At 42.1% G+C, this 15,339-nt stretch overlaps 1 protein-coding gene across 2 annotated transcripts in view; it reads left to right on the top strand.

Annotated features, from left to right (window-relative positions):
* ARHGAP26 (Rho GTPase activating protein 26) overlaps nt 1-15,339 on the top strand; it is a 1,945,875-nt gene that overhangs the window by 343,587 nt on the left and 1,586,949 nt on the right. For both annotated transcript variants that reach the window (XM_069244698.1, XM_069244699.1), the window contains exon 2: nt 6,517-6,612. In XM_069244698.1, the coding sequence (XP_069100799.1) occupies nt 6,517-6,612 (96 nt within the window). The remainder of the gene's footprint in view (nt 1-6,516; nt 6,613-15,339) is intronic.

Raw genomic sequence — 15,339 nt, 5'->3', positions numbered from 1 at the left:
TGGTTCCCATGTGATCCAATTCAGGCAAAATATTCATTCTGTCATGGAGCCCTCCTCAGAGGCCCCATTGTCTTTTTTGTGTCAGGTTCTGACCAGGGAGTTCGCCACCACCTGATCATGATGATGGTAAAGATGTGGATGATTTACTCCCACATTCTGAGATGTGTGTGTGTGTATGTATATATATACATACACACACTCTCTCCCTTTCTCTCTCTCCCCCTCCCTCTCTCCATCCCTCCCTCTATACAGTGCTGATTTCCCCCTAGAACCAATAACAGAGGAGAGTGTTCCTTTTGCTGTAGTGATTAGATGTACAGCTGAAGTCCTAAATCTACAGCTGCCTACTGTTGAAGTCAATACAAATGTCTTAGCCATAGCATCTTGAGGTGAAGTAACGCATCTTCTGACAGTGTAGAGCCATGGCAGGAATTTTTCGACATGGTTGAAAATGCACAGCGTCAAAACTTTTGAATTTTGAAGTACCCAAGAACGTTATTTTTAGGAGATGCATTCAACCTAGAGTTCTGATGAATATCAGGAACATCCAGGCCCAAGTCATCTTAGTGGGTCTGGACTGAGCCAGGGGAGTGTGGCATCCGGATCTTCTGGGCAGTCAGGCTACCACTTTGTGAGCATTATCTCTTGCAGCAGAAGGCAGGGTCCTGAACCAGAATCTGTGCAGTCCACACCTCCATGCGAGGGGATTAAGCGGGTGCGCTGGATCTACCACCTGAGATTGTGGATCCTCACTGCCAAATATCCCTCGTCTGAGTCCATTTATGCTGGGTGTTGGGATGATTTTGTGACCTGGTGTGAGGTCAACAGAACAGTTAATTTGCAAGCCAAGCTGGCAGATGTTTGTTTTGTCTTTGCCATAGCAATGTCTTGCATGGGGCACTATTAAAGGTTGCCCGGCTTTTTTGAATTTGCCGGGCCAACCATCCTTGTTTAAATCACCTGTTGTAGTGCGGTTTATTAAAGGTTTCACAAACATGTTACCTTTCAAATAGTTTGTGATGCCACAGTTGGGTCGTAATTTGGCCCAGACATTGCTCATGTGCCCCCCCCCCCCCCCCCCCCTCCCTTTGAACCAATGCACAGCTGCTCTTTGCATATTTTGACTCTCAAAACTGTCTTCCACATTGATATTACCTCAGTTCATTGCATGAATGAGCTACTGGCTCTCTCAGTGCAGTGTTCTACACCACCTTTTCCCCCGACAGACTGTTGATGAGGACCAGGGTGGCTTTTTTTCCATAAGTTGTAGCTCATTTTCATGTTGGGCGACCAATCACTCTCCTAACATTGCCTGCTTCACTTCACCTCTCGAAAGAGGAGGAGACAACGCATCGGATGAATGCCAAAAGAGCCTTTACATCAATTGCACTAAGGACCGTTGGGTTGCTGATCAGCTTGTTGTGGTGTTCTCGGAGGCACGGTAAGGTAAGCCAGTGCACAAAACCACTTTGTCAAGCTGGATAGTTCTCTGCATTAAGATTTGCTACACATCAGCCAAGAAGCAGCCTGCGAAATAACTCACTGCTCACTCCACCAGGGCCAGGGTTGCTACTACTGTGTTGACAATGGGAGTACCTGTTCTCGACATCTGTCAGGCTGTAACGTGGAATCAGGGCACATGTTCAAGAAACACTACTGCCTTGACAGCCAGGTCAGAAAGGAAAGGAAAGAATTTGGTCTGAGCTCACTCCACAGTCCTTCCACCTTGGGAGGTACTGCTTTGTTATCTATTCTAAAGGCGAACAATCAGTGGACAAAAGTACCACCAGAATAACAAATAACGTAGCTTGGGTAACACTCTTTCTAGTAGCTACTGTATCGATTTGCACATTCCTCCCTGCCCTCCCACCTCCCTGTTCTGCGGAGTGGACTTTTTACCATCTAAAACGGTCCAGAATAAGAGATCTGCACACTAGTACCCCCAGATGGTCATGTTTGTGTCCTGTAGTGCACAAAGGGTCAAGAAAGAAACTGTCTGTGCAGAGATGGCTCTTATGTGCACCTCTCTCCACCCCATCATTTCTGCGGCGGCACAAGGCCACCCTGGAGAAGCACAGCACCACGTAGCAACATGTGGGAGCCTTGCTGTAAAAACGTCCAGATCCAGTCTGGGTCCTCAGGCGTGTTGTAATGATGAGGAATCCGTGGTTAGAGTATCCACCACCAAGAGACTTTACCTAAGATAAGTAACTTGTTCTGTGCTTCATAATTAGGACAGTCTGATTTTGTCCTCCATGCTACATAATCCTAGTGTCTGTCAATGTTAAAGCACTGTAGAGTAGTTTGGGAGCTGCCATGATGATGAAATTGATATTTCCCAGGGAACCATGAAATATTTCCTGTATTTCATGGTTCACTCTGAAATATGTGGTAGTTATAGTTAGGTCTGCTTTCCATAGAAAAATATTTTGGTTTGCTTAGAACTTTACCTTTGTTTTGACAACGAATCTTCACAACACTTTCCCAAAAGAAGTCTGTGATTTGGCTCGTTACCAAGCTTCCACATTTTTATTAGTTGGTGGAGTTAGCTACTAAAAGTTCGTATCAGTTTGCCCAGGATCACACATGGACCTATTTTCAACATGAAATTACAAAAGGCACTGTCTGGCCGTTTCTGAAAACCGATACAGTTGGGTTTATAAGTTTGAGTGATTACACTTGCAAATCTAGAAATGTACTAGACTTATGTGTAACATTTTGGAATTTTTGAATTCCTAAAGACAAGCAAATGTAAGCCAAGCCGACTTATGTTCTCTCACTCAGACCTATTTTTTCAGTTTTTCCTTGGTCAAGTGAAGCTCTCTATTTAGAGCTTCCGGTTCTAGAGCCTGCCACTTTAGCCCCAAGTCACGTATCCGACTTTGACTAATATTTGCTGTTACTTGTCTTTTTGCGTACGTTGTCTCGGCACATGAGTGCTTAATTTTTTCATTGTGTTTTCGAAATATCAATTGCAAATTATTAGCACATCTGTCTCAAATTAACGAAGCAGATAAAAGTTGCATTATGGCAAATAACATCATACAGTTTCTGTGGTTAATTTATTTGATCACTTCAAAGCTTTACATATCCAAACAGTTCTTATGAAAATGAGGATTTAAATACACATAGACAAATATTTCAAAATGTATTTGAAAGTTCATTATACATTGTAAGAAACGGAGAAGCTAGTAACGTTATTTCTAACCTTATATATTAATTTTGGTATGATACTAAAAAGTTAGTATTGTGAGTATTTCTCCCCACCTAAAATTTCACCTTGCAATGTGCCGTTTAGAGATTGCTAGGTTAAAGCAACTAAATGAATACAAACTAACACAATGGTTCCATCTAGTGGTTGTCTTAGAATATGCTGAAAATAGCGCCCGTCACCATACGTTGTGTAGGACATATTAGAGGGGATATATTTTACTTTAAGGGCCACAGTTGATCGATTTTTCCATCATTCTAAGCCAAGACTTTAATTTAAAGGAGCGGTTTTGATTATACAGTAGATTGTGCGTGGGACGAAGGAGACATGAGATGGAAATATCATCTGGTAATTAAGTTGATGATGTAGGGAAATAGACCCTTATGTAGGCTGGGAGGTGCAAATCTATGAAAGCTGCAAACAGAAGTAGGAAATTGTCAGAATAGATGGGTCCGATGTCCTTTCCAAACACTAACATGAATCTTTAAAGTTTAAAAATAGAATCATCGGCTTCTGCCACGAGTGTTCGGTCATAGTTGCAGATATTCACCGGGTCTAAGGTAAGCAGCCTGCTAGTGGAGACGTTACATCCATTGTAGATCTGTACGCCTTTAGGCTCCATCCTGTGCGACTTGTTTATTTGCGTGTAGTTTCCCTGTAGCAGCATGTTTCACAGTACTGTGGGTTCGCCCTCCTTTTGGACTGTTCCATGCGTGACGAGTTGGAAGTCGAGAGGAATGCTGGCAGAAAGTCAGGCCTGGCATGAATCCTCTGCAAAGACTGGATCATGGCCAATGTTCAGCCGTGCAGACGGAAGGCAGCGGTGGGGTGGCTCGCACTCCAGGAACATGAGCTGTGCGGGGTAGAAAATGTAGCCAAATCGCTGGTATTGTCCTAAATCTCATGCACAGATTCATATTACAGACTTTACATGAAAAACAGGAGTGGTTAAAATGTTTAGATTAGACTGGAACAAATGTGCTCTCCAGATCTTATCTATATGTTGTGAGCCCCCTTCAAACAGGGATATATTTGTAGGTGACTGTGTTTTCACACTTTAGAAAGCAGTAAATCCGGTTCTTGTATTTCTGTAGTGGCGTGTCTTAGCTGCCCGTTGGATTTCGTTGGATAGGGCAGACATTATGGATGCGCCTAGCATGAAGATACTGGCCCAGTGGCTTCTGTCTTTCTATATGTGTTTGGTCTCAGTATGAACTAGGGAATCCAGTACATGATGATGGCCCATGAGTAGCTGAGATGTACACTATGCCACAAAGCTTTGCGGCACCGTCCATGGAGCTGTGTGAAAGGATAATGTGATACCGTTTTTACACACGCTTTTGGTTTTAACAACAGTATCCCATACATATCTTCAAGGATCCGGTTGTCCCTCTGAAAGTCACTGGCATAATGACATAGTAATATCCAGGCTGAATTTTAACGATTGCCCTTCTCTTGCTGTTCCAGAATGCACCGTTCGACCACTACTTTGGTGCAGGACTGTCCACATAGGCCAAGGAGGGATAGTTCCAAGCCTGGTTTTCTACACAGGAATATTTACCGGGCGGCGCTTGTCTGCATCCTTTAGTTAAAACTTCGCAGTTCATATGATATTAAGTGATAAGCTAAAAACCTAGCTGCTCGGGCCAACGTTTAACATTGGTGTCGATGGGTTGTTGCCAGTTGTGTACCTGTAGCCTGCCCCTCCTTGTCCTTCCTTCCTTCCTTCCTTCCTTCCTTCCTTCCTTCCTTCCTCGACCCCTTCGTAGCCCGAGGGTTCGAAAGCCACCAGCAGGGGCACGTTACTGCGTCACTAACCGTACGGAAAGACATAAGGGTTTAATAGCATTTTCATTGGAAACATGACAAGACTTGTTTCACACCAAGTGATAGCGCCTCTGATTTTACCGCATGTTATTGCGTTCTAATAGCTATGCTTGCACGTTCGTCTGTGGGGGTTTACTGGAAGTGACGTTTGAGACGGGACTCGCAGTTCGCAACAGTGCATTTCACCCTTCAGCTCTTGAATAGCTCGGTGGTTATTTTGGGGGCTGTCATCACGGATGATTGAGGATTAAGAGGCTTTTACCACATATGAAAACAACCCACCTGCCAAGCATCGTGCTTATCTCAGAAGGCGAGCTCTGGTGTCTAGGAATACATTCTAATTTAAGCACACATCGGTGTCCTGCCGGAAATAAAAAACAAAATAGATGCTGCTGATGAAGAAACGAGACGTTTCAAATAAAAAAGGTGATTTTAAACTGCCAGAAGAACAATTGTTGCACGTCATCACAAATTAGTGAACCATTAACAACTGGAAGGCTGCATTTCAAAATAATTACAACGAGCTTATCTTCGTTTTCAGACAATGTCATTTTTTTGGTACTCCCTAAGTAGGACACCCCCCCAGAAAAGATAGGTTTTGAAAATAACTGTACAGCTATGTACGAGAAGTACATACAAACCTAATTGTATCTGTTGATAAGAGGGGCATTTTACATTTGGGATGTCACATACACCCATAGCTTTAATCGCTTTGTCTGTTCAGAGCTACCCATGTACAACTAATATATATATTGCTTTTATTACTCCATTCGCTCACAGCTCTCACAGCCCTTAACCAATTGAGGATCCTCCTATAATCCCCTGATAGGCCAGTTGGCCTCAACCTCCCTCCGTTTCACGTTTTGATCACTATTAGTTACTCCGGACTACCAGAGGTCAGTTGAGATGACATGTTTGTCTCATTCATTCTCAGAGGTAACCTCAGCAAGATAGCGAAGACCGGTCATTGTGCCTATATTAGCCTTTGTCATCTCTACTCAGGGTCGGACTGGGACAGAGATGGGCCTGGGAACCAAAATAGAAGTGGCCTTCCATTAGTGAAACAGATAGCTAAAAAGTGGCCTATATTGTAAAGACACACTGTGTAAGTGTTTTGCAAGGTATGGAAGAGTGCATGGATTGGAGCTTGTCGCTGGCCAGGTTTGTTTTAATATAGGGGAAATCAACAGTAAAAACTGAACCAGCGGACAAGACCATAAAACAGGCCCCCTAAACAACCCAAAAACCGTCCCACACAATATTTGTAGATCCGTGGGCAGTCGCCAGAAGGTGACAATCTGCAATCCCTTCTAGTTTGTTCAAGATTTTATACATGAAAATCTAAATTGTTGAGCTACCCTCTTCCTTCATCTGGCAGCCTACTAACCAACATACAAGAAGTCTGCATTAAAACGCACTTATCCTAATTTACATCCTCTGCAATGGTCGCTAACATTTGCTGTGTTTTCTTCCTACAGATCTCTCGTCTGCGAAGAGAAAGTTTGCAGATTCTTTAAATGATTTCAAATTCCAGTGCATCGGAGATGCAGAAACTGATGATGAAATTTGCATAGGTAAGATGTTGCCCAAATTCCAATAACATACATGTTTGAACTGTTAAAGGTGAAAGAGCAACTTTGTAAAGTGTAGAAGAGAAGAAAGATCCAGTCTCCACCACCCTTCATTAGAGGGTCCTACTCACAATCAAGACACCCCCAGAAGCTGCCCTACGCACCCACTAAACGTCTTCACTGGTTCCAAGCAAAAGCTCAAAATAATGTGATAATCTCAGAATAATGCCAGTCACACATCAATCAATATGTAGATTGTAACTTTAATGCACTTGTATTGTTTTATCTTTACCTCTAACACAGCCTCTTTAAATCTTTCTCTTTCACTCAGAACCAGTCAAGCATGTGAATGCCTTGCCTTCACACATAGCCTAGTCCATCTCTAGTCTTATCTGCTGAACAAAATGCATGGCATTTGGCAGACAAATACTATTTATTACCCACTGAAGGTCCCAAGTCCTTAAAGGCACTGCTGATATTTATGCCACAAAACTCTCCCGCTGAATCTGTATGCCTGCGCCGCCTTGCACTTCGTGGTGAGAGTTCCTTGTCCTTGCCTAACCTGCTCTATGACAGAGTATGCAGTTGCTTCCTCTTGCCTATTGTCCATCCTTTGCAGTCACTTTCTTTGCAGCTCTAATCATGGTTCCCTGTTCCCCTGGCCATCCCTATATCTTGTAACAATTTCTTGGACGCTTGACTGTGATTCAAGCCATGACTCTTTCCCTTGCCTAGAAGCCTGTAACACTACAGCTGCACGGTGAATATATAAGACCATGAAATGTGCAATACCTGATGTTAATAAAAGCGGCTATGGACAAGTTGTATCTGTGTGGCCATAAGAGATCAGACTCGAAGAAGACTTAATGTCCTGATTTTAAGTAATGCAGTAATTTCTGATCAAACCTGTACCATTCCTTCTGTACGTGCTGTAGCGTGGAGAAATCCTAGCTATTACCTCACGTCAGACAGTGGATTTCTCGCCTTAGGCTAGTGGATTCACAAGACATTGATTAGAGGGGATGTCAGTAGTACATGTCATAATCATTCACAATGAACATCAACAAACAAGAAATCAATGCCCACACAGTTTAGTAAAAAGGTTTATACATTTATTTCCCTATATTAACAATGTTAAAGTCACAAAAATAATTCTCAAACACAAATGATACACATAAAGAATCATCAATGGCTGATTAGAACGTCTTATATATCTGAGTTTAATCAAAGCAAGTAAACAGATTAACTCGAGTGTTATCCCAAACTTAATAACACCAAAATCTGCGCCAGTTAAATAATATACATTGAAGCAATAGATCGAAGAGTATCAAGATGAATCATGAGCATGTAAAGACAAAATCCCTCACTAATCTCTGATTAGCATTAACATGTTGGGCTTCATGTAAAAAATTTAGAGAAACAAATTTAGGAAAACATACTAGCTCAGGTTATATCAAAATAATATTATTTTGCAGCAATTAATTCACAAGTTGGAGCTGGTACATGTAAAACAAAAGACACATATAGCAATTCACAATTTATACATTACCCATAGATAACAACAGGAAGATCGTTTCAGTAAGGGGACACCATCAATAGGAACGATCTACACATTTTCCAAGTCTACATGACTGCAAAACTCCCCATTAATCTAACTCTGGAAATATCAATGGAAAGTCTCTGGAAAAATCTCATAAGGTCTGCCCAAAAATCTCCTCCCAAGAATAAGTGACAGAATGTTATATTAATTTTCACAAAGCTCATGATTGGTCAGGACATGGGTTGTTATACACTTAGCCAATAAAACTTCTGTTAGATAACTAAAAGGTACACATTCATAGTACACTAAGGGGGTCATTCTGACACCCGCCGGCGGCGGTAACTGCACGCCCGGCGGGAGCCGCCGAATGACCGAACCGCGGTCAAATGACCGCGGGGGCCATTCTGGCTTTCCCGCTGGGCTGGCGGGCGACCGCCAGAAGGCCGCCCGCCGGCCCAGCGGGAAAGCGCCTTCAACGAGGAAGCCGGCTCCAAATGGAGCCGGCAGAGTTGAAGGCGTGCGACGGGTGCAGTGGCACCCGTCGCGATTTTCAGTGTCTGCTTGGCAGACACTGAAAATCAATGTGGGGCCCTGTTAGGGGGCCCCACGACACCCGTTACCGCCATCCTGTTCCCGGCGGTGAAAACCGTAAGGGGGTCGGAATCCCCATGGCGGCGCTGCAAGCAGCGCCGCCGTGGAGGATTCCCTGGGGCAGCGGGAAACCGGCGGGACACTGCTGGTTTCCCATTTCTGACCGCGGCTGTACCGCCGCGGTCAGAATGCCCATGGAAGCACCGCCAGACTGTTGGCGGTGCTTCCGCGGTCGTTGGCCCTGGCGGTCGGTGACCGCCAGGGTCGGAATGACCCCCTAAATTCTCATTTGACAACTTCTCATTGACGAAATCATTAACTAAACACAATATATAACAATTTCTTCTTCTCTTCTGTCTCTTCTGTGGATCCATTGTTCCATCTCATCAAAATCTCATGTTCAGGAAGAAACGTCTAACAATGTTGCATCTACTTCCATCCTCGAGGAAAAACCACATGCTAGTGACATTTTCTAAACAATAGGACAGTCAAACTCTAGCAATGACCTAATAAATCTGACCTTGTAAGATATAACACAAAATTCCACTAGGGGTAGCTGTTTACACGTCTATAAACTATTAAACATGCACTTTTTGAGTAAGCATTGAGAAAATGAAAAACAACTCTATTACCACTAAAGTTAGCCTAAGTAGAAAACAAAATGGATTATGGTGGGCATTTACAAAAGTCACCCGTTTTGTTAGCATTCATTAGAAAAAAACACACATTAATTAATCAATGATCAGTACATTATCAATTATAAATTTAATCCGTAAAATCTCTGCCCCTGCATACGTTAGGCAGGTGAATGTGGGCTACCCTTCCAGAAATGCTTAAAGTGACCTGAAGGAATGGGGATGTGGTTGCCTTGTCAGGGGAGAGTAAAAAAGGGTGCGAGACTGAAGTAGGAACAAAGTGCAACCCTGACTACCCTAGGACAAAAACACCTTATATTTAAAAGCCCCTCGATATTCTGTGCATCAATAAAGAAAAACTCTACAAGCTGAATGTAAACAGATCTGGGAATAAAAAAGAAAATACTTAGAATACCAATGTCAAATTGTGTATAATATATCCAATTCCAAATACCACAGCATGTTCTAGAAATTTATTAACAAACTAGATCACTGTTGTGGTACGGTATCAGGAATCGGAGTCAGTGCTGTTAGTGAAGTTAACTTTATAAAGTGCAGTGATACTTGGATGAGAATCAAAGAGTCCCTGCCCTGAGCATTACACAAGACTCAACTTTTAATCATGAGAGAAAGCTCATTAGCATCCAGCATGGGAGATCATGTGGTGCTCCAGGGCCTAACAGCGTATCTAATTTAGAACTAAAGGCCCACCTGGACTTTTGGGTAACCTGGTAACTCTTTTATATAAGGAATCTTTTCAACTGTCCTTAGTTAGAGATTCCTAGCAATCATTGATTCTATGTCCATTATTAAAAAAGGACAATCGTGAGGATTTCAAATCTGCTACTGCCTTATCGCCCTGGTAGTTGTAGAAGGGAAGGCATACCCAAGAATTATATTAAATGAACTATAACAATGGTTGAGTCCAGTCAAGTTATCCCTTGTTACCAATCGAGCTTCAGGAGTGGATCTGGTACTGCAGACAATATAGTGACAGTGTTGTTCCAGGCACAGCAGGTGTCATGGGGCCCTTTCCTCTGGATCTGCACGTCGCTGGACAAAAGGCCCACCTACCGGCGTCACCTACTCAGAAAGCTATTATAGCACAGAGTTATGGAGAAGCCAGTCGGGGGTAAGGGAATTAGGGAAGGGAACAGCAGGGAGAGAGATCTGAAAAGGAAAGATTACAACAATATGCATTTACTCATTCATAGAAACATAAATCATTTATGGACTCCAGACTAAATGTGTCACCGAGATATCAGGAGGAGACCTCTTCTAAAGTGAGGGCGAAGCCCTTTGTAAAACACGACCTCAGATTCAAGAGATGGCAAGAACGTTGAACTATGATTATACACAGAATATCAATCTTATAACATTTATGTATTCACAACATAAACCTTTGATCATGACTTAGAAAATCTCAAAGACTTATATATGCTTTTCATATCTTAAGTTATTCAAAGAACAATGAAAACTTTGATTTGTTTATCTCCAACAATACTTTCACATTCATAATAATAAATGCCAAAAAGGTTTTACTCATGAAACCTAAAGCACCTTATTTAATAACACCAGGAAGTGCTTTTACTCATGTAATCTAAATCACTTAGATTGTTGTGCCAAGAACCTTTTCCTCCTGTGAATTGAAGCGCTTTATATGTGAGAACTGAAGCGCCTGAATTATCATGCCAAGAGCGCCTTACATCTAAGAACTGGAGCGCCTGAATTATCATGCCAAGAGCGCTTTACATCTCAGAACTGAAGCGCTTTGAATTACTGTGCCAAAAGAGCGCTTTACATCTGTGAACGGAAACACCTTGAATTACTTGTGCACAAAGTGCGTTATCTCTGTGAACTGAAACGCTTTGAAATACTGAGCCAAAAGAGCGCTTTACATCTGTGAACGGAAACACCTTGAATTATTTGTGCACAAAGCACGTTATCTCTGTGAACTGAAACACTTTGAAATACTGAGCCAAAAGAGCACTTTACATCTGTGAGCGGGAAACACCTCAAATTACTGTGCATTAAAGCGTGTTACCTTTTGGAAGTAATAACTTCCTCCAAACTTGGATTCAGCAAGGCCTTACCGCTACGAGTACGACCTACTCGTTTTAGAATGCACCATGGACTTTGGTTAGACAATAGTCTGCCATTCAGAAACTCTGGACTTCTCCAGAGAAACCTCCACAAGGTCTGGCTGCATAGAAGTCTTTAAAATAGTGAGCAACGTGCTTGGGTGTGGCTGGGCTTTATAGGCCTGCCACACCCCAAGATGGCCGCCGCCTCTAAAAACATGGGAAATGTAGTCCATCATAGGATAGCACTAATAAGTGCTTCTTGTCCACCAATGCCCTGAACCTGCAGCTACGTGAGCTTTACCACAGGGCAGACAGCGCTGATGGCCATTCTTGGAACAAGCGGGGATGACCAGTGGTGCGCATAAAGCGCCGCAGAGTTGCGCAGCAGAATTTCGGGCGAGACCTGGACCGCGCATGGCCTTATTCCTGACAGCAGGCCATTCTTAAGACAAACTCCCCTCCTTTGGCTTCAGCTGCTTTCGATAAAGGTTGATAGACCTATCCTTTGGAAAAAACTGGAGGCATGGGGCATCCCGACTGCTCTATTACAGGCTTAAGTATCGCTATATTTGAATACTTGGATGGAGGTTATGGGGTGTCAAAGAGAACACCTACTTATAGAGGTTTAACACAGGGATTTATTTTGGCCACTGTCATTTTTAATCATTACACAGCTGATATTGTAACATATTGGGAACAGCCAGATCACTTACTCACAAAATGCACAACTTTTGCATCCAACTTCTGCAATACGCCGATGATATTATATTATTGGACCAAATAGATATAGGCCTTCTGTTGAAAATAAACGCTTCCAGTCAAGAGAAGGGAATAAAAACTATTTATTTCAGCAGCACAGCATATATCCACTGGCTCTCCAGGAATCCAAGCAAAATGTCACCCGCACATTCCAAAGTCTAAATAGTTACCAGATAATAATAGAAATAAGGGTTTCAAAAGGAAATAAAACATAAAAGCATCCTAAGTTAAATAATTCAAGAACATATAAACAATATTTATGTAAACTGAAAATAAGCACGTAACACCTTCTAAGAGCACTTGAAAAGATTCACCTGGAAAACAAGTTGACCCTTAACAAATCAAAATTTAAGGTAATGGTTTTTGTAAAATATGCTAATAAAGCTTAAAAAGATTACATGCTGGCTCTGCAACTTTGAGCTATACTGCTGCGTATAACTACCTTTGGCGTTTGGCTAACTGATTTAAGTTAAATAATAGTCTCTACTTTCTACCTAGTCCAATGCAAAACACAGAGGTAATTATTTCAGCTGCCTAGCAGCTCTTCCAGGGTTCAGCTGTTAAGATCTTGCCTGTAAAGCTGACATTCTAAAATATTGTCACAAGGTCTCCTCAAAAATGGGCAGTTTGAAGTCCTTACTTTACATATATTTACAGTAGATTGGGATAGGAATTGTAACCCTTGGTCAAATTACCTGAAGGAAGAAACCTGATCTCTAGAACTTGAATCTATACGGGATAAGAAAGCAACAAGACTGATGCTCAAATCAATTATAAACCAATTATTGCTTATAAGTTGAGCAGAAGACATTGTAGAGTTTGTCAAGAGAAAAAATGTCATTATTATCTTAGGAATCCTATAGCACACTAAGTATTCTACTTATATGTAAATATTAGTTACTCAGCATGGCAGTAAATAGTGAGAATGAGATTCATGCTGTTTCCAGTACAAGAGTACAGACGATTGTGGACTTCAAAATCCTTTCCTACTTTATTACGCAGGCTGTGCTTTTACAAGCATTAGTCATTTATCTCTCTACTGCGCTGTTTTCCGGCGGTCAGCAAGGAACGGAAAGTTTAAGCAGATTGATATCAAATGATCTAACCACCTGCAAGGGAGCAGCAAAGCACTATTTTAATACAAAGGATATAGCTGAACTTTCTCGATACACCAAGTTTTTACAAACCATTTAAAAAAAAGCTACTTGATGCCACTCTGTGTTAGTCTATTTTAGTTAGTTAACCTTTTCACTATAGATTGATTTTTAAATATGAATTGTCAAGTATCTAACTGCATCAGTGAATGTTACTGTTGGTGTTGGTAATGGTTTTAATTAATAGCAATAAAAGTATTACAATAGCAGAAACAAAATTTGATTTACCAAAAATATTAAGAGCCTATTTAATAGCATAAAATAGCTGATCGATCTAAGAAGATTGTAGTCTTTTTGCCATGGAGATTCTGCTCAGTCTTAAAATACACGGGTAAAGTCAATGGTGTTAACGCAACCATAGAGGTGGCAGATGTGCCAAATTAGTGACAAACATAGAAATCACAAAGAGTGATGAACAAGCATTTGCAATGCAATAGGTCTCGCATTTGCTTGAGTTAGAGCTATTGGAGTTGAAAATACATAACCGGACTTTTCTTGCTATATAGCTTGGTCCTCTCTGCCACAAAATTCTAGTGGCCCTGCATATAACTAAAGCACTTCCATTTACCTTCTTTCTCTATCTGCAGGAGAAACTATTGCCATTATTTATGTCATTGTTTTATATTCTTATTTTGGGGTCCCCCCCAATTTACTGTGGGGACCCAGAGATGACCTAGAAAGAGCATGTTGTGCAGTGAGATATGAACAAAATGTTTTGTAAAATGAATGTCCCGAAAAAGGGGCGAGTTTCCGAGTGCAGCGAATATTGTAGTGTCTTGACTGTAATGCGCACAACAGCCCCTAGAGGGCACCTTAAAAATAACATTTGTAAGAAACATGATCATGTAACCATATAGTTAGCACCTAGAGGGCATATCGACATGAAAACAGAATAGCAGAAAGTAATGCAGTGTAACCATATGTACCCCCTGGAGGACCTAGTGCCTTACACATTTCGATGCCTAGCATTCTTACTGCATACTATTACATAGAAGGCCCTTAAAATACAAACTAAAAGTTCCAACCATGAGAGAGCCTAAAAGACAATGAATGGTGGGAGAGGTTACTATTTTGGGGGTCCCCCCCATCCTAGTCTGGGGGCCCAGAGGTGACCTAGACAGAAAGAGTGTGTCGTAATAAACGTTTTGATGGTGGTCCTATTGTTCAAGGACCACCACAGACTGAGTTATGGGCAAAAAATCTTTAAAAAAGAAATGCCTGCAAAGCATTATGGGGGGTAAACAGTTTCCCCGAGTGCAGTAAATATTATGTGGACCCGGGTGGGGGGGAGGGGTCCCTCGGTCTCGTGGCTCGGGGGACTTCTTCGGGGGGGGGCGGCTTGTGGCGCTCCGGGCCCGGCGCGGGATGTGCAGAGCGTGTGGGTCTGCAGCGGCTCATGCCACGAACAGATGTACACTGGGTAAGTGACATTTTCCATATATATATATATATATATATATATATATATACACACATATGTGCATGTATGTATATATGTTGTTTCTGTGCTTGGCATGTTCGTGGATCATTGCATGGCTCCTGGTTTTGGGTTGTTATACTAGATATCTATGAATTCCTGCTCTCATCTTATCACACTTATCTACTCATCACTCTTATGTCATGTCTCTATCAAACTATCCTCCATTCTCACTCTGACTCATCCCAAATCCCTTCTACCACTTTCATCTCCTAAATATCTCTGCCTAAGCTCTTCCCTCCACCTCCACATCTAACTCACCAAACCTCACTCTACCTCTGTGACCTCCCACACAACCCTACTAAATTCTCCTGCATTCATCTCACCCTGCTACTATGCTCTCCCTAACCCTTCCACAGACTCTTCCCTCCTCCATCCCCCTTTACTCAGCCCAAGCCTTTGGGATGAGTAAATGAGGGATATACTCCCAATTAACACTTCTGGATTTCTTTCCTCCTCCACCCCTCCATTACTCCAGTCAATCTAACTA

The sequence above is a fragment of the Pleurodeles waltl genome, chromosome 7, assembly GCF_031143425.1.
Source record: "Pleurodeles waltl isolate 20211129_DDA chromosome 7, aPleWal1.hap1.20221129, whole genome shotgun sequence".
NCBI classification, from domain to species: Eukaryota; Metazoa; Chordata; class Amphibia; order Caudata; family Salamandridae; genus Pleurodeles; species Pleurodeles waltl.
The sequence above is the reverse complement of the archived record's forward strand: the minus strand, read 5'-3'. Positions and strand labels throughout refer to the sequence as shown.